This window comes from Lepidochelys kempii, chromosome 3, assembly GCF_965140285.1.
Source record: "Lepidochelys kempii isolate rLepKem1 chromosome 3, rLepKem1.hap1, whole genome shotgun sequence".
In the NCBI taxonomy this organism is placed as follows: domain Eukaryota; kingdom Metazoa; phylum Chordata; order Testudines; family Cheloniidae; genus Lepidochelys; species Lepidochelys kempii.
In genome coordinates this window covers 68,303,686-68,326,995 of record NC_136382.1, presented here as the reverse complement: position 1 = coordinate 68,326,995, position 23,310 = coordinate 68,303,686, and the positions used below count along the sequence as shown (strand labels likewise).

The 23,310-nt window shown below is 42.7% G+C and overlaps 1 protein-coding gene across 1 annotated transcript; it reads left to right on the top strand.

Moving 5' to 3' along the window:
* Positions 1–235: 235 nt before the first annotated feature.
* On the top strand, positions 236–21,043 carry GJB7 (gap junction protein beta 7). The gene is made up of 2 exons (XM_073336619.2): positions 236–321; positions 17,681–21,043. Exon 2 carries the CDS (start codon positions 17,708–17,710, stop codon positions 18,512–18,514), a length of 807 nt encoding a protein of 268 aa, XP_073192720.1. The 5' UTR covers positions 236–321; positions 17,681–17,707; the 3' UTR covers positions 18,515–21,043.
* The last annotated feature ends 2,267 nt before the right edge of the window (positions 21,044–23,310 follow it).

Here is a 23,310-nt window from a genome sequence, read left to right as displayed (position 1 = left end):
GCTGCTCTTCATTAGAGTTAATATTTGTGGATGGGTAAAAGAGAAAAATTACATGGGCAGCATTAAATAAATGTTTCTTGTCTCAAGTTACTCATTGTACATCTTCCTGGCAGCACTAGACACACTGTAATACTCATTTGAATAATATGCCAGAACAAGTGATCAGGTTACACCTGTTTAGATTATGCTACCTAGGAAACAACTGGACTCCATTTTCACAGCTTTAAAGCAGTTACTCCCTTTCTGGGACATGAGTAATTAATTGTTAATGGTACTAGAAAACTGCTGGTTCAATTTTAATCATCACCTGTTGCTGTTCAGGTAAGTAAGATTTTCTTGTTCTGATAAAATGTGTCTTTATTCAATAAGAAACAGGTTAGGGGGAGGTTGTGTGTGTGTGTATCAACAATCAGGATAATAGGTTTAAGAAAGTGTTCTTCCAGAAAGTGTCAAATGTATATGCAATTCTAATTAAGTGTAAGCCTTGTAAAATGGCAGTAAGTTTTCCCGTGCACTGTTGATCTAACTTTTAAACAATTTAATTGTTACAAACTGGAAAGTAGCCATCTATGACCCACAGTCCGTATGTTTTAATTTAATTTTTTTTCAGTAAGTTCCAAAGTTGAAATCCCTTGCCTTGTGATTGTAATACTTTTGTCCTCTGACCACCCTTACAGGAATGACTCAAGCCATGTAACAACACTTGTTAATTCCTGGGATCATTGCTGTGGATACCATAGAAGTAGCTTTTCTTTGTAATATGAGAGCGTGAGGTAGACTGGTTATGGATTTTTCTCTGTGCTTACGAGAACTGCAATATTTATTGTGCAGATATGGAGCAGACACAACTACTTTGGCATTTTATGTCATCCTGGACATTTCAAGTATCATTTTTACTTGATTACCTAATTTACTAAGATTCACAGAAAAGGCGATGGCTGATAGTAACTGTTTCCCCCAGAATCAGTCCTATGAAGTGGAAAATAATTAAAAACACCATACTCTGGCAGAACATCATACTTGATAACTGCTGAGTTGTTAAATGATGCTTTTAATTTCTCAAATGCAAATATAAAATGTTAGTGAGATGAAGCAATGCAACTACAAGCTATAAAAAAAGAGCTCATCAGAGTTAAGCGTCTGACAAACACCGAGGAGGTAGTTTGTGGATGATATTCTCCCCTACATGCAAACTATTTTGATCTTTCCACACATTCTCTGGGGGTGGGTGGGGAAGGAGGGCAGGTGTATTGATTTAAAGAAGAAATTGTCAGCTGATCTTAAAAATGTGCCTTATTTAGATCTGAATCAGGCTGTTGAGTAACATGTCTAGATTCTAGTATGGTACTCATCACCATCATGGCTGAGTGCCTCAATATTTAGCAGCACAAGGCTGGGCTGTTGAGGAGTGGAGGTAGATGATTAGTTTAATTTTCCTGATGAAAGTTTTCAAGAATTTGGGCAACACTGTATCAATGAATTGACCCTCACGCTCCCCCAAAGAGGTAGAGAAAAAATATTTATCCCACTTTGGAGATGAGGAACTAAGGCATAGAGGGATTAAGTGACTAGCCCCAGTCACCCAGGGAGTCTGTAGCAGAGCAGAGAATTATACCCAAATGGTTTATTATCATTATTAATTATTTTATTAAAGTAGCTCCTTGATGTCCCAACCTAGAACAGGATCCCATTGTGGCAGGGAGTGTACACAAGCAAACTAACTAAGAAAGTTCCTGCCCTGATGAGCTCACACTCTAAATAGACAAGACAGAGTGGAAAAAGGAAGTATTACCCCTATTTTAAAGACAAAGAACAGAGGCCCTGAGAGATTATTTGATTTCCCCAGGGTTACACCGGAAGCCAATAGCAGAGCAAAGAATAAAACCAAAACTCTACTGAGTTCCAGTCCAGGGCCACAACCAAATGACCAGCCTTCCTCCATTTACTTCTGTCCACTACCATTCCTGTACATATTTAGCAAGTACATATCCAGGCTAGTGTTTTTACACATTATACATACACATTTTAACCACTATTATACTGGCATGGGAAGTATGGAAATTCTGCTTAAAATATTACTTATTATGGCACCCAAAAGAGTGCTAGGTGCCTCCTCCTGAGAGATAAAAGGACATGAGTTATGCTCTGATGAGCTTACAAGCTAATGCTAGACCTGATGTAATGAGAGGTTAATATTAAGAAGGCAGAATAATAACTCAGCATGCTACAGTGGCTCAGATACTGGACTGGGATACAGAGACTGTGTTCTCGTCCTAACTCTACCATTGATCTACTGCATGACCTTTGGTAAATCACATTGCCTCTGTTTTCCCTCCTACCTTTTGTCTGTCTGTTTAGACTGTAAACTCTTCAGAGCAGGGACTTTGTCTCTTACTCTGTGTTTGTGACATGTCTACAACAATGGGGGTCCCTCTTTCAATGGCACTGCTAGACACTGCCATATTATAAATAATAATCAACTAGGGCTAGTACGCAGTTTAGTGAAGGTAGGTTTGTTTGTTAATGGAATATAAGAAGTAAATAGCTTAGCTGGCTAGTTTCTTGTAGGCTTCAAAAAACAATGAGTATTGAAATTTACATTTTTATTTCAGTTTGACTCATTTTAGGACAGACAAGGGGGTATCTGAACAATGAAAGACCCTAGACACAAATAATTTCCCAGTGTTAAATTATTACACTTGGCATTTCCATAGCACCTTTCACCCAAGCATCTGAAATCAATTTTCAAAGTTGGTATTATAACCCCCATTTTACTAGTAAAGAAACTAAGGCACTGAGGGTTGTGGCTTGATTTTCAAAAGTGATGAGCACCTGCACCTCCCATTGACTTCAATGGGATTTGTGCGTGCTTAGCACCTCTGAAAGTCAATCCATAAGTGACTTGATCAGGGTGACTCTGAATAGAATCAGGTCTGGCATCTTGTAACTTGCTCTATTCACTAGACTACACTGTCCCCACATGGAAGTTGATGTCTCAACTTATTTTCCACCTTTTGTTTTCCTGTGCCCTCCTCATTGACTCTCAGCACCCACCCCATTCCCTTAGCATCTTTCCCAATGGTTTCCATCACCTTCCCTCCTCTGTCATTAAGCCACCCATAAAGAAAGACTATGTCTTATAGTGAACAGAATTGATATTTTAAATCAACAGTGGTTACACAGAAAAAAATGTCACCATTGCACAGCTTGCTAGGCCAGTTCCAAGCCTGTACACACAACTTGTGGGCCTCACCCTCACTTCCCAGGCTGACAATCTGCCCTCTCTGCTCCACCTCTGCATTCCACTGTTTTTATTGTACAGCAACACAATACTCCCCACTCTTTCTCTGTGTGCTCCCCTGGTGACTCCCAGTGTCCTTCCCTCACCAGTATCTCCTGAAAGTATCCCCATTTCTCCCCCCTCCCCCCCAAATTCCTGATGGATTAGCTCCATTTGCCATTGGCTCATTTCCCCCTCACATTTTCCTAATTCCCCATTCTCCTCTGTACAAAAGTACTTTTTCTACTGCTAACATAGTTAGCAAAGATGGTCAAAATCTGGGGGAAATTATTAATCAAATAATAAGCTATTCATTGGATGCATTATTCAATGCATATTATTCAAGCTGCTGTAGACCTGACTGAATTATACAATTGTTCAGTGAATAATTCATTCAACCATAGCATTATTCAAATACATTTTTCAATAAATGATATTCAGCCAGCTTAGCAATTAATGGTGCAGCTTTCCATAGCTTTTTGTTCAGCCTGTCTTTTCTAGAGTATTTTGAACAAGAAACTCTTTCCTTTTCAGCCCCCTCTCCTCTGCTGATTTGAACTCTCTGTAATGACTCCCTTTTCATTTCTGATAGAGATGATATCTTTCCTTCATCCCTTCCACTCTGGAGGCTCCATCTTTGGCCCTCTTCTTGTTCTCTTTTCCTGACGCCCTTTGTGACTTCTCATTGCTAGCTTCGGTGCTGGACATCACCTCGATACAGATGATACCAATCTTACATGTCCCTCAACTTACTCTCTGATCCCTCTGCTTCCTCATTCAACTGTCTTTCTTCCTTCTGCTCATTTAATGCTGCACTAATCATTCTACTCTTGGATGCTCTAGAGAGTGAAATCGTCCTTCCGGGTATAAATCCATTTTAGACTTTCCCTTTGCTTAATGCAGAATATAATTTTGCTAAGACTAGAAGTCATCTCTAACTTGCTCTGCTCATTTATCTCCCCTCTTCTGGAACATTGCCAAAACTCCCCCTTATTGTGATCTCCCTCTTGTCACAATCACACCCCAACTTGACTATTTCAGTTCCTCTTCTATGGTCTTTCTGAATCCCTAGACTGTTCTGGATTTGACTCCTCACACAATGGCTTCATCTTCTCTAGTTGCAGGTCCATCTGTTCACCATGCTTGGCCTTCCCAACCCCTCTCCCTATAGCTGCTTGTCATTCTCACATGTACTGCTCCATCAGGAAGTCTACTGTCTCCCTCTCATCTACTGAATCTCTGTCTGTCTCATCTACTGAATCTCAAAGTCTAAGCCTTTGAAGAATGAATGGCATTGTACAGTATCAACCTGAGCAACAGTTAAAAGCTACATTGCCATATAGCAGCAATCGTGCATAAAAGAAACATGTTTTTTCCTTTTAAGGACACATTTCCGTCTCCTTTGGGCAGAAATGTTGCCTGTCACCCCAAGAAATGCCACAAAACAAGCTCTGTCACTCTATAGACCTGCTCAGCTGAAGTTTGTCCCATGGACACTCAGCCAGTGTCACAGGGAAGACTACAGATGTAAAAACACTGACATTTTGTTGCCTAGAGCTTGTTGATTGGGAATTAATGGCTCCAGAAAGTATAGCTGTGTGTTCCACAGTCACTTTATTTAAAAGTCTCATTTCAGCCAAAGGAGCATTTAATCAAGTAACTATGTAAGTAAGTCTTCATTAACTAAAACCCTTTTCAGTATCTATTCTATATCAGCGCTACATGATTTAAACTCTTCCTCCTCTTTGCTCTTTCAGTAGATTGGGGCCTATACATTGCCTAAGGGGTGTCTGAGAGTTCCCTCCAAGCTCTTATCCCCACTTCTCCCTGGACAGGTCTTTCCATTGTGCTTTTCTTCAGCCTGTTCTCAGTGTAGGATTGGTGGGGCAGGGTGTAAGAAACATTTTTTCTAGTCCCAGTTTGTATGTAGGCACTCCCTGATATGGAAACACTGGCAGAGATTTTCGAAAGCAAGGGCCTAAAGATAGATTCCTAAATCCATAAGTGGCCTGATTTTCAAAAGTGCTGATTCCCCAGCTACTCCCACCTCCAGCAAAGAGCTGCAGCATAGATATTCATAGGACAAGAAATGTAGGCTTTCTTTACTCTGTTCCAATACACCTCCTAAAATTCCTGCACTGCCTTTGGGAGGATTCCTTAAGTTACTTTGTAGGAATGATGACTTGACCTATGAGCCGTTTTCACAGCAGTTAATGCAGAACCTGGTTTTCTGAGGGTATGTCTACATTACAAAATTAGGTCTAATTGATAGAAGTTGATTTTTTAGAAAGCGATTTCATACAGTCGATTGTGTGTGTCCCCACTAAGCACAGTAAGTCGGCGGAGTGAGTCCACAGTACCGAGGCTAGCGTTAACTTTTGGAGCGTTGCACTGTGGGTAGCTATCCCACAGTTCCGGCAGTCTCCACCGCCCATTGGAATTCTGGGTTAAGCTCCCAATGCCTGTTGGGGCAAAAACATTGTTGCAGTTGGTTTTGGGTACATGTCATCAGTCGCCGCACCCTCCGTGAAAGCAACGACAAGCAATTGTTTCACTCCTTTTTTCCGTGCGGGCGCCATACTGCTTTCAGCAGACGCTGCAGTAGGACTGCAAACCGTCATCATCAAATGGCCGCTTCAGCTGCCACTCTGCTCTATATGACCGTCGTCATCCATCGCTTCTGCTGCCACTCTGCTCTCCTGGTGGTCTTGCTGGGCTGCTTCTGCTGCAACTGTGCTCGGCTGCTCTTGTCTCATACCACGGCAAGCATGCAGCCTGCTCAGCTGTTGTGTCCTGGCAGCAGACGGTGCAGTAGGTCTGCAAAACTGGTCATCCAACCACCTCTTTCCCTGCAACTCTGCTCTCCTGCAGACGTCATACCACGGCAAGCATGGAGCCCGCTCAGATCACCGCGGCAGTTTTGAGCATTGTAAACACCCTGCACATTATCATGCAGTATATGCAGAACCAGAACCTGCAAAAGCAGGCGAGGAGGTGACGGCAGCGTAGTGACGAGAGTGATGAGGACATGGACACAGACTTCTCTCAAAGCACTGGCCCTGGCAATTTGGCCATCCTGGTGGCAATGGGGCAGGCTCATGCCATGGAACGCCAATTCTGGGCCCAGGAAAGAAGCACAGAGTGTTGGGACCACATAGTGTTGAAGGTCTGGGATGAGTCTCAGTGGCTGTGAAACTTTCGCATGCGTAAGGGCACTTCCCTGGAACTTTGTGACTTGCTTTCCCCTGCCCTGAAGCGCAAGAATACCAAGATGAGAGCAGCCCTCACAGTTCACAAGTGAGTGGCAATAGCCCTCTGGAAGCTTGCAATGCCAGACAGCTACCGGTCAGTCGGGAATCAATTTGGAGTGGACAAATCTACTGTGGGGGCTGCTGTGATCCAAGTAGCCAACGCAATCACTGAGCTGCTGCTATCAAAGGTAATGACTCGGGAAATGTGCAGGTAATAGTGGCTGGCTTTGCTGCAATGGGATTCCCTAACTGTGGTGGGGCAATAGTCGGAACCCATATCCCTATCTTGGCACCGGATCACCAAGGCGGCCAGTACATAAACCGAAAGAGGTACTTTTCAATGGTGCTGCAAGCACTGGTGGATCACAAGGGATGTTTCACCAACATCAGCGTGGGATGGCTGGGAAAGGTTCATATCACTCACATCTTCAGGAACTCTGGCCTGTATGAACAGCTGCAGCAAGGGATTTACTTTCCAGACCAGAAAATAACCGCTGGGGATGTTGAAATGCCTATAGTTATCCTTGGGGACCCAGCCTACCCCTTAATGCTATGGCTCATGAAGCCATACACAGGCACCCTGGAAAAGTAGTTAGGAGCTGTTCAACTATAGGCTGAGCAAGTGCAGAATGGTGGTAGAATGTGCATTTGGACGTTTAAAAGTGCACTGGTGCAGTTTACTGTCTCAGTTAGACCTCAGCGAAACCAATATTCCCATTGTTATTACTGCTTGCTGTGTGCTCCACAATATCTGTGAGAGTAAGGGGGAGACGTTTATGGTGGGGTGGGAAGTTGAGGCAAATTGCCTGGCCACTGATTACGTGCAGCCAGACACCAGGGTGGTTAGAAGAGCACAGCAGGGTGCGCTGCACATCAGAGAAGTTTTGAAAAACCAGTTTCATGGCTGATCAGGCTACGGTGTGACACTTCTGTTTGTTTCTCCTTGATGAAAACCCGCCCCCTTGGTTCACTCTACTTCACTGTAAGCCAGCTCCCCTCCCCCTTCGATCACCGCTTGCAGAGGCAATAAAGTCATTGTTGTTTCAAATTCATGCATTCTTTATTAATTTGTCACACAAATAGGGGGATAACTGCCAAGGTAGCTCAGGAGGGGTGGGGGCAGAGGGAAGCACCGGGTCGGATGGGAGAGGAGGGAAGGACAAGGCCACACTGCACTTCAAAATTTATTGAATGCCAGCCTTCTGTTGCTTGGGCAGTCCTCTGGGGTGGAGTGGTTGGGTGCCCAGAGCCTCCCCACCAGTGTTCTTGGGCATCTGGGTGAGGAGGCTATGGAACTTGGGGAGGAGGGCGGTTTGTTACACGGGGGCTGCAGTGGTAGTCTGTGGCTTTCCTGCACCTCAACTATATGCCAGAGCATATCAGTTTGATCCTCCAGTAGCCTCAGCATTGCATCCTGCCTCCTTTCATCATGCTGCCGCCACTTTTCCTTTTGATCCTGCCTACTCTCCTGTTGCTCCTGCTACTTGTGCTCACGTTCATTTTGTGCTTTTCTGGACTCTGCCATTATCTGCTTCCACGCATTTTGCTAGGCTCTTTCAGTTTGGGTGGACTGCATGAGCTCAGAGAACGTTTCATCGTGAGCATGTTTTTTTCGCCTTCTTATCTGCACTAGCCTCTGGGATGGATATGCTAGTCGCAGAATTGAAACATTTGCAGCTGCAGGAGGAAAAAAGGGAGATTAAAATCGAAAAAGACACATTGGCCATTTAAAAGGAGGGGCTGATGTTTTTGGGTTAACGTGCAGCACAAACCCAACTAAATCCCCCCACACCCAATTCTCTGGGATGATTGCTTCACCCTCCCCCCACCGTGTGGCTAACAGCGGGGATGATTTCTTTTCAGCCACAGGCAATCAGCCCAGCAGGAATGGCCACCCCTGAATGTCCTCTTCATTAAATTCCCCTATTTCAACCAGGTGACCATGAATGACATCACTCTCCTGAGGATAACACAGAGAGATAAAGAATGGATGTTGCTTGAATGCCAGCAAACACCAGGACCACATGCTGCCATGCTTGCTTATGCAATGATTCCAGACTACGTGCTACTGGCCTGCTGTGGTAAAGTGTCCTACCATGGAGGATGCAATAAGGCTGCCTTCCCCAGAAACCTTTAGCAAAGGCTTTGGGAGTACCTGCAGGACAGCTTCATGGAGATGTCCCTGGAGGATTTCCACTCCATCCCCAGACATGTTAACAGACTTTTCCAGTAGCTGTACTGGCCATGAATGCACCCCAAGTCTTCAGGGCAAATTAACCATTAAACATGCTTGCTTTTAAACCGTGTATTATATTTACAAAGGTACACTGACCAGAGGTGCCATCTCCGCCTTCAAGGTCTGGGAGCCCAGGTTGGGAGGGTATTGGGTCCAGGGTGATAAACAGTTCCTGGCTGTTGGGGAGAATGGTTTCTCCACTTCCCTGGTGTGCACCATCTTCAACCTCCCCCTCCTCCTCATCTTCCTCATCCCCAAAATCCTCATCCCTATTGCGTGAGACTCCTTTGCAGGAGTCCACGTACAGGTGTGGGGTAGTTGTAGGGGCACCCCCTAGAATTGCATGCAGCTCATCATAGAAGCGGCATGTCTGGGGCTCTGACCCCGAGCGGGCATTTGCCTCTTGGGTTTTTTGGTAGGCTTGCCTGAGCTCCTTAAGTTTCATGCAGCACTGCTGTGGGTCTCTGTTATAGCCTCTGTCCTTCATGCCCTTAGAGATTTTTTTCAAATATTCTGGCATTTCGTCTTTTGGCATCGAGTTCTGATAGCACAGATTCGTCTCCCGATACAGCGATCAGATCCCGTACCTCCTGTTCAGTCCATGCTGGAGCTCTTTTGCAATTCTGGGACTCCATGGTCACCTCTGCTGATGAGATCTGCACAGTCACCTGTGCTGATCAGCTTGCCATGCTGGGCAAACAGGAAATGAAATTCAAAAGTTCACGGGGCTTTTCCTGTCTACCTGGCCAGTACATCCGAGTTGAGAATGCTGTCCAGAGCGGTCACAATGGAGCACTGTGGGATAGCTCCCGGAGGCCAATACCGTTGAATTGCGTCCACACTAACCCAAATTTGACTGGGCGATGTCGATTTCAGTGCTAAGCCCCTGTCGGGGAGGAGTACAGAAATCTATTTTAAGAGCCCATTAAGTAGACAAAAATGGCCTCGTCGTGTGGATGGGTGCAGGGTTAAATTGATCTAATGCTGCTAAATTCGACCTAAACTTGTAGTGTAGACCAGGGCTGAGACTGAGAGTAATTTACCTCATGTTATAAAAGGAAAACCTACTTGGCACATCTCTAATCTTCTTGTCTGTGTTTTATTAAGTGGGACCATATTTATTTTTTTGTTAGTCAGCTTGCTTCCCTTGTCAAACAGGATTACATTAATGTGAAGTAGGAATCTTTTAGTTCGGGCCCTCATCCCCCCACATGGGAGAGATACAGTGCAACACTTTGGTTGCAAACACTCTGCTATTCACACTCCCATAGTCCAAATGGAGGGGCAGGGTAGATATGCCCTAAGATATGCCCTAAGCAGTTTATGCTGAGCACACGCTTCTACATGTTGTCAGAGCCAGAATGAATCTAAGCAACTAAGACTCTGGACTGGAATTGAACAAACAATCCTACTGAAGATGCAGGGGACAAAGAAGACTCCAGCTCACTCTCCCACAGTTGTATTGACTCTACAGCTAACGAGTAAAAAGTAGGGAGAAAAATTAAAGGGACAGGGGACTGGAAACGCTGCAAGTCCCCCTCACATTGTTTCCCTGGAATCATTTCCTGTGAGGGCAGATTTGCTCCTCCTCTTGCAGAACAAGGGATTTTGGGCCTACCAGCAGATACTCCAAGATCCATGTAGAACATGAAGGCCTGGCCTAGCTAGATAGAGGCCCTGTGTCTGCCCTTGTTGTCTGTCCTATAGCCCCCTTCTAGCTTTGATGGGAATTGCACTGCCAGGGGCTCCCCTTCCAGCTGGTGATGCTGGACATGCACAAAAGAAGACATCTATAGCAAGAATGGTGGGGAAACACATAGGAAACATGGGCAGGTTTCTCTGATAAAGATTAGGGCATGTGTTAAACTATGAAATGACGTATACCCAGTACACAAGTGGAGGATTTAAAATGCAACATTGATCTACAGGTAAAAGAACATCCCAGCAAATGTCTATAATTTTGGGAAAATAATTCAGTCTAATATCGTGGGATAGTTGGCTTCTACACAGAAGTCTGAATGTTAAATGGAATTTGCTTAGACAGCATGTAGCAAGTATTTGCATAAACTGGAGTGTGCTATCACACACTGCCCAGGTTTTGGCGTACAGCTAAACATTTACATGCTTCTTATGGCTTCCTCTGGAATCAGCCGCAAGATTATGTGTATGGAGACCGGTACAAAGAAAGCGTTACACCATTTAGTGAGAGAAGAAATCATTTTTATCGAAGAACAATGAAAACAAATACCCAGTTACGTCTCGCTGAGATAATGTCCAGAAGGTTAACGTCAGAGAAGAAGTCTGGTGCTGCTCCTTTGATTGTGTACTTAATAATAAAAATAACTATGGTTGGCACTTATATAAATCAGGTCAAACCAAATCTCACAGCACTACTTAGTTCTGAGTATTTTACCAACCCATGGCAAGCTTTAGAGTGGATAAAAAGACGTATTTTAAGGTTGATTTGTATTGTTATTGGAAGTGCAATGTTAGTTGTTACTGGGAATATCCATGGCTAGCAGAAAAAGTGTCATATGCAATTTCACCTCTTTCTGTAATAGGCTTCCACAATTTTGGGCAACCTGTTCCTGAACACTTGAACTTGGGGACAACCTCACTCCACATGCTTGAAATCTCACACGATCTCATCCTCTGATTACATTCATATTAACTTATGTTAGTGTCTTAATAGCACTTAGTAAAACTGTAAAATTCATCAGAAAACACCATTACATTGTAATCCTTCTGTTAGAATGTTTACATCTGACAAAGGGAATTATATCTAAAATGTGTAGGCTGCTTTAGAAAATATTTACTTGGACACACGGGGAGATATAGTTTTACAGTTATAGTGACTTAGTTGCATGTTAGACAATAGCAGTTATTGTTTTACTGTTTGTTTTAATTATTTCAGACATGTTCGTAATTATAATTTTTTTATATTTGGACACTTTAATTTATCTGGGCTAAGTATGCTAACAGACTATTCATTTGTATACAATATGCTCATTTAAATATTAATATATACAAGATCCATAAATTCAAACTCCATTTGTAATATATATATCCTACCCCATTCTCCCCAGAAGAGGAAGTTAAAAAATCCTGCCCTGTCACACCGCATGCTAACTGTGATGAAGCAGAGAAACTGGCCACCAGCACAGCAGGGTTAAAGCAAGACCCAGCCTGTTATACCAACAGTCAATGCCAGGTCTGTAGAGGGGAGAAAAAAAGGGGTCCCGGCTTAGTTTGGGGCTGATTGTTGAAGAGGCAGGAGCTAGCTACCTCCTGCCTGAGGGGAAGGGTCACTAGCCTGCCAGCTAAGGGAGCCACCTGGGAGTAAGCACTGTCTCTCCAGGAAAGGGAGACTGAGAAGGGGACCTAGGAGTCTCCAGCATCTGAGGTAACTGAGTGAGCGAACCCCATAGACATTGGGGGGCTTGCCTTCACCCAGCTTGCAGCTGCCCCGCCCAAAGAAGTTTGGGACTGAGGTAAGGCACAATCCACAACACAAGAGAGGTCCCTACAGGAAGCAAGCCGCCTAGCAAATTAGACTAGAGGGTCCATGCTCCATACTAAACAGACTGGTCGGAAGTAACTCAGTGCAGTGGATTTAGAGTCTCTTCTGGGAGGGCCTCCCCTGTTTAGGGGCTGAAGTACACAGGTCCTGGGCTGCGACCTAGTGGAGAGGGAGGGCCCAGGTCCCCCTAGCCCCGCTGGACTTAAAAACTGAGGCTCCTCAACCAAGCATGGGGCTGAGAGCCATGCGCTGTAACCACTAGGCAGTCCAGCTCTTCAATCCACCTGTTACAGATTGGTGAAGAATGCGTGTAGATGCCCTAGTCCCGGCATAAGGGAATTGAAGAAAAAAAGAGAAAGAAAGAAACCCTCAAGCAACCCGCACTCTTGCTAAATAGAAATGGAATAGCTACTAAAACCGATGGCCAAACAAAACACCCACCATCATAAGCAGCAACAACTGCTTCTGCAAATGGCCAATGAGCAGCAGCAGTTGATCCATGCGCTAGTGGCCCAGCAGCAACAACAGCAGCAAGAGTTCGTCCAGCAGGTGGTCATGATATTATGGCCACCCGCTCCCACAGAGCCAGCAAACCCTGCCCTAGCTGCAACTGCCACCCATGAACAGCACGTGTAAGAGGCTTACGGGGGCTAAGTCTCCCCAGAAAAGGCTGGCCATGCAGAAGGGCAAATGCTGCAGTTGTGGCATGGGTCACCTTCCTTTGGAGGCGTGCTGGGTCACCTTTGGGGTCCTGGAAGTGAAGCTCCCTAGAAGCGAGGGAGCCACTGGCACCTGGACCGAGGTTCCGCCTTTGCTCTGCCTCGTTCCCTGAGACCCCCACTCACTCCTCTCTGCTGCGGAGGGAAGCGCGTGGTGGGTGGGCAGGCGTGCCCTTAGAGGAAGAGGTGTGGGGAAGGAGTGAGCGGCAGGTCGGCAGGCCTTGGGGGAAGAGACAGGGAGGAGGAGTGAGAGGCAAGTGGGCAGGGGGCACCTTGGGGGAAGAGGCAGAGTGGGGGAAGGGCCTTGGAGAGGTGGGGCCACAGCCCGGGCACCAATGGACCCCTCCATTTTTAGGGAGCTTCCAGCACTCGCGTGTAAGCCTCCCCAAACAGAAGACTCACGCACCACCCATGCTGCCACCCCATCAGACTTACAAAACAAGATGTGGCCCAGTGATGATCCTGAGGCCTTCCTTGAAACTTTAAGCAGGTGGCTGCAGTAGACCTCTGGCCCCAAGCCCAATACATTGTGGTACTGACACCATACTTAATCGGAGTAATAGGGGAGATCCCCAATCCCGGTGAGGGGACATCCCATGCATCTGAGCCAACCTAGCAAGACAAGGCCCCATCGAAGCATAATGAAGAGCCCCCCCTGCATTACCTGAGTCAGAGATTCTGAATCAGTTCTCCAACTTTGTAGAGGAACATATGCTGAACTGAGCATACACCCAGGTGGTGGTAGTAAATAGGGAGACCTCTATCATATCTCCGCTTAGTCGTCTCTTTTCCAAGCTGAAAATCCCAATCTTATTAAGCTCTCCTCATACGGAAGCCGTTCCATACCCCTAATAATTTTTGTTGCCGTTTTTTCAACCTTTTCCAACTCCAATATATCTTTTTTGAGAAGGGGCGACCAGATCTGCATGCAGTATTCAAGATGTGGCATACAGTAGATTTACATAGAGGCAATATAATATCTTCTATCTTATTAGCTATCCCTTTCCTAATGATTCCCAACATTCTGTTAGTTTTTTTGACCATCACTGCACAATAAGTGAATGTTTTCAGAGAACTATCCACAATGACTCCAAGATCTTTCTTGAGTGGTAACAGCTAATTTAAACCATCATTTTATATGTATAGCTGGGATTATGTTTTCTAACGTGTATTACTTTGCATTTATCAACATTGAATTTCATCTGCCATTTTGTTGCTTAGTCACCCAGTTTTGTGAGATCCTTTTCTAGCTCTTCACAGTCTGCTTTGGACTTAACTGTCTTGAGTAGTCTTGTATCATCTGCAAATTTTGCCACCTCTTTTCCCAGATAATTTATGAATATGTTGAACAGTTATGGTCCCAGTATAGACCCCCTGGGGGACACCACTATTTACTTCTCTTCATTCTGAAAACTGACCATTTATTCCTACCCTTTGTTTCCTATCCTTTAACCAGTTACTGATCCATGAAAGGACCTTTCCTCTTACCCCATGACAGCTTACTTTGCTTAAGAGCCTTTGGTGAGGGATCTTGTCAAAGCCTTTCTGAAAATCTAAGTACACTCTGTCCACTGGATCATCCTTGTCCACATGTTTGCCTACCCACTCAAAAGAACTCTAGTAGATTGGTGAGGCATGGTTTCCCTTTACAAAAACCATGTTAACTCTTCCCCAACAAATCATTTTCATCTATGTGTCTGATAATTCTGTTCTTTACTATAGTTTCAACCAGTTTGCCTGATACTGAAATTAGGCTTACCAGCTTGTAATTGCTGGGATTGCCTGTGGAGACCTTTTCAAAGATTGGCATCACATTAGCTATCCTCCAGTCATCTGGTACAGAAGCTGATTTAAATGGTAGGTTACAAACTACAGTTAGTAGTTCTGCAATTTCGACATTTGAGTTCCTTCAGAACTCTTGGGTGAAGACCATCTCGTCCAGGTGACTTATTACTGTTTAATTTATCAATTTGTTCCAAAACCTCCTCTAATGACACCTCAATCTGGGACAGTTCCTCAGATTTGTCACCTAAAAAGAATGGCTCAGGTTTGGAACTCTCCCTCACCTCTTCAGCCCTGAAGACTGATGCAAATAATTAATTTAGTTTCTCCGCAATTACCTTATCTTCCTTGACTGCTTCTTTAGCATCTCAATAGTTGTTTAGCAGGCTTCCTGCTTCTGATGTACTTAAAAATTTTGCTGTTACTTTTTGAGTCTTTGGCTAGCTGTTCTTCAAATTCTTTTTTGGCCTTCGTAATTATATTTTTACATTTCACTTGCCAGAGTTTATGCTCCTTTCCATTTCCCTTGCTAGGATTTAACTTCCACTTTTTAAAGGATGCCTTTTTGCCTCTCATTTCTTCTTTTACTTTGTTGTTTAGCCACAGTGGCACTTCTTTGGTTCTTTTACTATGTTTCTTAATTTGGGGTATACATTTAAATGGAGCCTCTATTGTGGTGTCTTTAAAAAGTTTCCATGCAGCTTGCACGGATTTCACCTTTGACACTGTACCTTTTAATTTCTGTTTAATTAACTTCCTCATTTTTGAGTAGTTTCCCTTTCTGAAGTTTAAATTCTACCATAGTGGCCTGCTTTGGTGTCCCCCTCCCCCACCCGGGATATTAAATTTTATGTTATGATCACTATTACCACACGGTTCAGCTATATTCACCTCATGGCCCAGATCTTCTGCTCCACTTAGGACTAAATCAAGAATTGCCTCTCCTCTTGTGTGTTCCAGGATTAGCTGCTCCAAGAAGCTGTCATTTAAGGTGTCAAGAAACTTTATCTCTGCATCATGTCCTGAGCCGACATGTACCCAGTCAGTATGGGGGTAGTTGAAAGCCCCCATTTTTATTTTTTTTTATTTTTATAGCCTCTCTAATCTCCCTGAGCATTTCACAGTCACAATCACCATCCTGGGCTGGTGGCTGGTAGTATATCCCTAGTGCTAGATTCTTATTATTCAAGCATGGACTTACTATCCTTAGAGATTCTATGATATGGTTTGGTTCATTTCAGATTTTTACTTCATTTGACTCTGTGCTTTCTTTCACATATAGTGCCACTCCCCCAACCCCAAGTACTTTGGAACAATTTACCAAGGGTTGTGCTGGATTCTCTGTCACTGAACATTTTAAAATCCAGAGTGGATGTTTTTCTAAAACATATGCCCCAGTTCATGTAGGAATTTAGGGAAGTCCTACGTGTTATATAGGAAATCAGACTAGATGATCACAGTGGTCCTGTTTGGCCTTATAATCTATTAACCTGTTAATTTTATGCAAATGATCCATAAAAAGCAGACAAATATAGTCCTTTTACAGCAGCTGAACTGCATGACAAATTTTGCACCCCTATAAAGCATAGGGGCTGGGGCTGAATGTAACAGAACATAAATTAAACACAAATGCAGAGAAGATGAATGTTGGCACTAAATCTACCATTTTTAAAGGACAAAAAGAAGCCTGGGGCTTGGAACATCTCTTATGTTGATGGTTTTATAGGCTTGCTTGCTTGCTTGACAATACATTTTGCCTACCAGATGCAACTTATTTTGGCTTTGCTTAAAGGGGTCACAAAGGCTGTTGGGTGACGTTATATGGATTTGCTGTTGGCAAATATTGACAGATGGGCCAGGTGACACTCCCTATGGTGAAACCTAATCCTTGTTTTACAGAGCAGTATTTCATTTCAATCATTCACATAGACATTAACCTTTGAGGAGGATTTCAGACACGTTTTCTTGCATACAAACGTGCTTAGCTAAGAGTAATGAAGGACAATGAAGTAACTCCCAATCCATATTAGCCTGTAAATGGAACAGTGAGAAGGAGGGAAAAAATGAAACCAAAACAAAAATAACCAAAACTTTTATAAATAGGATTTTCCATCCATTTATATTGGAGAGAGATTACAATGATCTTATCTTTAGCATGGTGCTTCAAATTGTGGAGCCAAATGCATCCACTACCTGGGATGTTCTTGGCCCATAATTTTTTCATATGCAATGGTCACCATCAAAATGTCTGCAACTGCTATTATTCAAGACACACCCAAGAGATCTGCTTTTCCTTCTATTAAGATTTGTTCTATTATTTATTGTTCTACTAACTGAGATCCGTTAGCAAAATTATTACTTTTTAATGATAGTCATTGCAGCTGCTTCTCTTAGAACAGATTCACCCCTGCAGCCTGAGTGGAGGATGCTATTATGGACACCATACTCCTTCCCCCCCACCCAATTTATATCATATGGTGAGCACATGGTAGCTTTAGCCTTGATTCCTGGGAGCTCATTGGGTCCTAAATAGTCAAACTATTCTTTCCTGGGACATTTTTATGATTTCTCTTAACGTTAATAAGAACAGTCCTGCTTTGTATTTATAGCATGTTTAGAGCAAGGCTGAACCTTGGTGTCTGATATGGTGCCCAACATGATTTGGTCCCGCCTACACTTGCTGTCAAACTGTTCTCAGTATTAGCAACCATAGGAGGTACCAAAGATCAGTTCTAAAATCTGCCATGTGAATCTAGGAACAGCACTTTGACCCTAATTATTTTAGGCTGGTTTACATACTAGTTATATTAATACGATTCAGCTTGGATGCATTTGTTTTCCCATCATCTGGATAAAGAACAAAAATCACTAACGTATGTTTGTTTGTTACAGCATTTTGTCCTTCCTTCAGAAAAAAACATGAGCTGGGGCTTCCTGCGAGACATCCTAAGTGGAGTGAATAAATATTCAACAGGAATTGGCAGGATCTGGTTGGCTATTGTGTTTATATTCCGCTTGCTTGTCTATGTTGTGGCAGCAGAAAATGTCTGGAAGAATGAACTGAAGGAATTCGAGTGCAACATCAGGCAACCGGGTTGTGAAAATGTCTGCTTCGACCACTTCTTCCCTATTTCCCAGATCAGGCTTTGGGCCTTGCAACTGATCATGGTCTCCACCCCTTCTCTTTTGGTTGTTCTCCATGTTGCCTATCGAGAGAGCAGGGAAAAGCGACACAAAAAGAAACTTTACAAGAGCCCAGGAAGCATGAATGGTGGACTGTTGTGCACTTATCTCATCAGCCTCATTTTCAAAACAGGATTTGAAATTGGTTTCCTAGTTTTGTTTTACAAGTTGTACGGTGGATTCAATATGCCACGCCTTGTGAAATGTGACATGAGGCCATGTCCTAATACAGTAGATTGCTATATCTCCAAGCCCACAGAGAAGAAAGTCTTCCTCTATTTTGTGGTGGTGACTTCGTGCTTGTGCATTGTATTAAATGTAAGTGAACTGAGCTATCTGATTTTCAAATACAGCATAAAATGTTGCCTTGAGATATATGACAAGAAAGTTCAGACCATGAAAAGTGAGTGCCAGAAGCTGAAATACGTTGAGCCCGATGGAATAGCAAGTACAACTCTGTTCCACAGCAATGCTTCACCAGTGCTCGTCCATATACCAGATAAACCTGAAAGTAACTTACCTACTGATTTGAGAGAAGGATAAAAATGATATTGCATGATGTTAAATAAACTGTCTGAATTATTCCTCTTACATGAGTTCAAAGAAATCCATGAGTGGATGAGGAAACTTTATTTTTATCTAGAAAATAGCATATTCTCTTTTTCTCTTAAAAAATTGTCAGATCCCTGCTATTGGGTTTTTGCCTTCCCATTCACCTGTATTACGTATTATTCAGGTTTGTTCAGGCTAAATCAAGGCAATATAAAAGGTTGACATTTCCACGGAGACATAAATACTGAAGCTTCTGATAAGTCATCTTGAAAGGACAGTTGCTCAAACAATTGTGTTTTGCATATTTTATGTGGCTGCTTTTGGTTCAGTTTTTTTTCCTTTCTTTTGAAGAGGATCTTTATGTCTAGCTTAAAGACTCTATTCTAACCAGAGCCAGAGGAGTGAAAAGGGGATATAAAGCTGTATGGATTAGGTCACTCTGCCAATTCGAATCCAGGCCAGGACAACAGGAGTGACTGAAAAGGGTTGGCAACTTATGGCTGCTAACTGTCCTATACGACAGGTTTCAGAGCGGTAGCCATTAGTCTGTAGCAGCAAAAAAAAAACAAAAACAAAAAACAAAAACGAGTACTTGTGGCACCTTAGAGACTAACACATGTCTTTGGGCATAAGCTTTCGTGGGCTAAAACCCATACATTGGATGCATGCAGTGGAAAATACAATAGAAAGACACACACACACACAGAGAACATGAAAAAATATATATCTTCCTACTGTATTTCCCACCCGATGCATGCAGTGAAGTGGGTTTTAGCCCACGAAAGCTTATGCCCAAAGAAATTTGTTAGTCTCTAAGTGCCACAAGTACTCCTTGTTTTTTTTTGTCCTGTGTGAGTGATGGGCTGAGCCTAGGTCTGTTTAGATACTAATTGTACTATTTTACAACAACAACAACTAAACACACCTGCTAGCAGACTGATACCAAGGACTGACCTAGGTAGCTGTCTATTTTAGCTACTTAAACGCACTTATTGCTGTAGTAATTGAGCACCTCACCATGTTTAATGCATTTATGATTTATAATGTATTTACACCCTGTGAGGGTATTATTGCCATTTTTATAGGCAGCAGAAACAGACATAGGGATACTAAATGGCTTACCGAAGATCACACAGGAGCCTGCAGCACAGTATTGATCCCAGGCTTCCCGTGTCCCAGACTATCTCCGTAACCACTGGACCTTCCTTCCTCTCTACAGCTCTAGAAATTGAATAACTGTCATCTATCAAAGTCCTGCTTCTCAGGTTTGGGTTGAGGCACACTAGCTGGGCACCAGGGGCGGTGGTGAGAGGGTTCTGATCTCTGTGACTGCCTGGAGTCCGGCCCCTTTTGCTAACAGTAAATTCAGTCCCATTAAGAACCTGATCCTTGTGTGGAATTCTCACAGACGCCAATGGACGTTCTGAGCCCAGAGAGCTTAGAGGACTGGGCCTCAGTATTTTAAAAGGTATTTTAGTTTCAAGTGGAAGCAAAGTCAGGAAGAATGTTCATAAATGAAAACTCCAAGTTTTTTTTCAAAATTTCAGAATGTGCTTCAGAATTATGGTCTTTTAAAATTAAGATTATATAGTTAAACTAGAGGGGAGATTATTATTGCACGAAGCCTATTATTTTCCTGCTAACAGGTAGAAAGCAAGAGAAATTAGGACAGGAAGAAATTCATTCTCTATTGAAATCAATGGGAAAAGATGACAATCAGTTTTTCCAACTTTAATTTCTATGGTAAGCATTTATGGTTTTGCCTAGGTTCAACTGTTCCAATTTCTGATTTATTTCAATCGTCATTGAATTCAAGAGATTTAACACAGTATATATACACTTCACTGCAGTAAGATAACTACTCCTGATTTACTAAGCCTTCCTTGCTATAACAGATTAAAATGCAAATTATTCTAAGCAATATTCAACGGTAGATATCAAACTGCATGTTTTAAGAAGTGGATGCATGTGTCCATCCATCTGTCCAACCTGCTAGGGATTAGAACTGGTTGAAATTGTTTGAAAAATTTTCCCACTGAAAAATGTATTTGCGCTGAAAAAGAAATTTTCCATGGGAAAATGTGGATTTTAACAAAAGTTTCAGCTGGAAAATTTATAGTAAAAATATTTGTTTTGAATTGGCTTTTGAAATAAACATTGATTTCAATGTAAAATGTTTGTGTTTTCCAGCTTGGGATCCGCCAAGCATTCCCATGTTAAGGCACTTACATTAGGAAAACCATTCATGACAACTCTATTCTCTTCTACAAAGGAAAAGACTGTTCCCTAAAAAAGGAAGGTAGCCTCTGGCGATACTCTGTAAAAGAGAATATAGTGGACCTTGCCTGTGTTATCACTGGCTAACACAGACTATGGTTTATGTCCCTCCGATTAAAAAAAAAATATCCGGGGGGAAAAAAAAAAAAAGAGTAAATGTTAGCTGATCATTTAAATAACCTTTCCTGCAGGACAGCAGCTAGTTTAAGGAACAACTAATTAAAGCCTTACTTCTTTGAAAGACATTCAAGCCTATTGGTATAAAAGCAAATTGTGTTATTTCCATGATAGTGCTAGCTTTGCTAAAAATCAATGTACATAATAAACTAAGATACTATCATGTTTTTGAAGCTTGTGCGCGCATTCTCATTGTGTGTTGCTAAAAGGAAGCCTCTTAAAGTATATGAAAGCTATATTTCTGTTGCTTTCCTGTTTACAAGGGCAGCAGAATTTAACTGAATTTTAGATGTCAGCCTGCCAGCTAGTGGCCAGTTTCAGATTTGCATCTTTAACAAAACTGCACCAAGAAGAAAAGGAGGACTTGTGGCACCTTAGAGACTAACCAATTTATTTGAGCATGAGCTTTCGTGAGCTACAGCTCACTTCATCGGATGCATACCGTGGAAACTGCAGCAGATATTATATACACAGAGACCATGAAACAATACCTCCTCCCACCCCACTCTCCTGCTGGTAATAGCTTATCTAAAGTGACCACCCTCCTTACAATGTGTATGATAATCAAGGTGGGCCATTTCTAGCACAAATCCAGTGGGAAATGGCCCACCTTGATTATCATACACAATGTAAGGAGAGCGGTCACTTTGGATAAGCTATTACCAGCAGGAGAGTGAGTTTGTGTGTGGGGGGGTGGGGGGTGAGAAAACCTGGATTTGTGTTGGAAATGGCCCACCTTGATCATCATACACATTGTAAGGAGGGTGGTCACTTTAGATAAGCTATTACCAGCAGGAGAGTGGGGTGGGAGGAGGTATTTTTTCATGCTTTGTGTGTATATAATAAGATCTTCTACACTTTCCACAGTATGCATCCGATGAAGTGAGCTGTAGCTCATGAAAGCTTATGCTCAAATAAATTGGTTAGTCTCTAAGGTGCCACCAGTACTCCTTTTCTTTTTGCGAATACAGACTAACACGGCTGTTACTCTTAAAACTGCACCATCGCATCTATGTTGGATAGTAAAGAGCGGACACTGCTTGACTGATCATACTTATCCGTTGTTGCCAGAATCATAGAATCATACAAATGTAAGGCTGAAAAGGACCTCGAGAGGTCAGCTAATCCATCCTCCCCCATGGTGAAGCAAGACTAAATGTATCTAGGCCATCCCTGACAGGTGTTTGTCTAATCTGTTCTTAAAAAACTCAGATTATGGGGATTTCCCAGCCTCCCTTGATAATCTGTTCCGGTACCTAACTACCCTTATAGTTAGAAAGTTTTTCCTAATAGCTAATCTAAATCTCTTTTACTGCAGATTAAGCCCATTACTTCTTGTCCTTCAGTGAACATGGAGAACAACTGAATTCTCCTCTTTCTAACAACCCTTAACTTATTTGAAGACTTATCGGCTCCCATCTCAGTCCTTTTTTTCCCTCAAGACTTAAACAGGCCAAGGTTCTTTAATATTTCCTGATAGGCCAGGTTTTCTAAACCTTTGATCATTTTTGTTGCTCTTCTCTAGACTTTCTTCAGTTTGTCCACATCTTTCTTAGAAAGTGTGGTGCCCCAAACTGAACACAATACTTCAGCTGAGGCCTCATCAGTGCCAACAATTAGCTCCAGCGTCTTACATATGACACTCCTGTTAATACACCCTGGAATAATATTAATCTTTTTCGCAACTGCATCATGTTGTTGGCTCACATTCAATTTGTGATCCACTATAACCTCCAGATCCTTTTCTGAAGTGCTACTGCCCAGCCAGTTAATCCCCATTTTGTTGTTCCTTTCTAAGTGCCGAACTTTGCATTTGTCTTTACTGAGTTTCATCTTGTTGAATTCAGATCAATTTTCTAATTTGTCAAGATTATTTTGATTTTCTAATCCTGTCCTCCAAAGAGCTAGAAACCCCTCCCAGCTTGGTGTCATCTGCAGAGTTTGAAATCATACTCTCCACTCCATTATCCAGTCAGTGAAAATGTTGATAAGTACTGAAACCTAAACAGATCCCTGTGGGACCCAATTAGGTACGCCTCCCCCCAGGTCTGTCAGAAAACCATTGATAGCTACTCCTTGAGAATCATTTTCCAGCCAGTTGTGAACCCACTTTATAGTAGTTTCATCTATACTGTATTTTCCTATGTCTTACAAAATTTCAGCAAACATTTCCCATGCATTATCTATACAAACCGTAGTGTCCAAACTGCTTTCAAATGCATGAGTTGAGCTAGCTGTTGCACAAAAAGCACCAAGTACTGAATGAAACAATTTTGTATTCCATAACAAGTCTATTCATTGTTTACTTTTACCATTTGAATTGTCAGAATGAT

Coding starts and splice junctions, on each gene's coding strand:
- GJB7 (XM_073336619.2), top strand. CDS start 17,708: ATGAGCTGGGGCTTCCTGCGAGACATCCTAAGTGGAGTGAATAAATAT.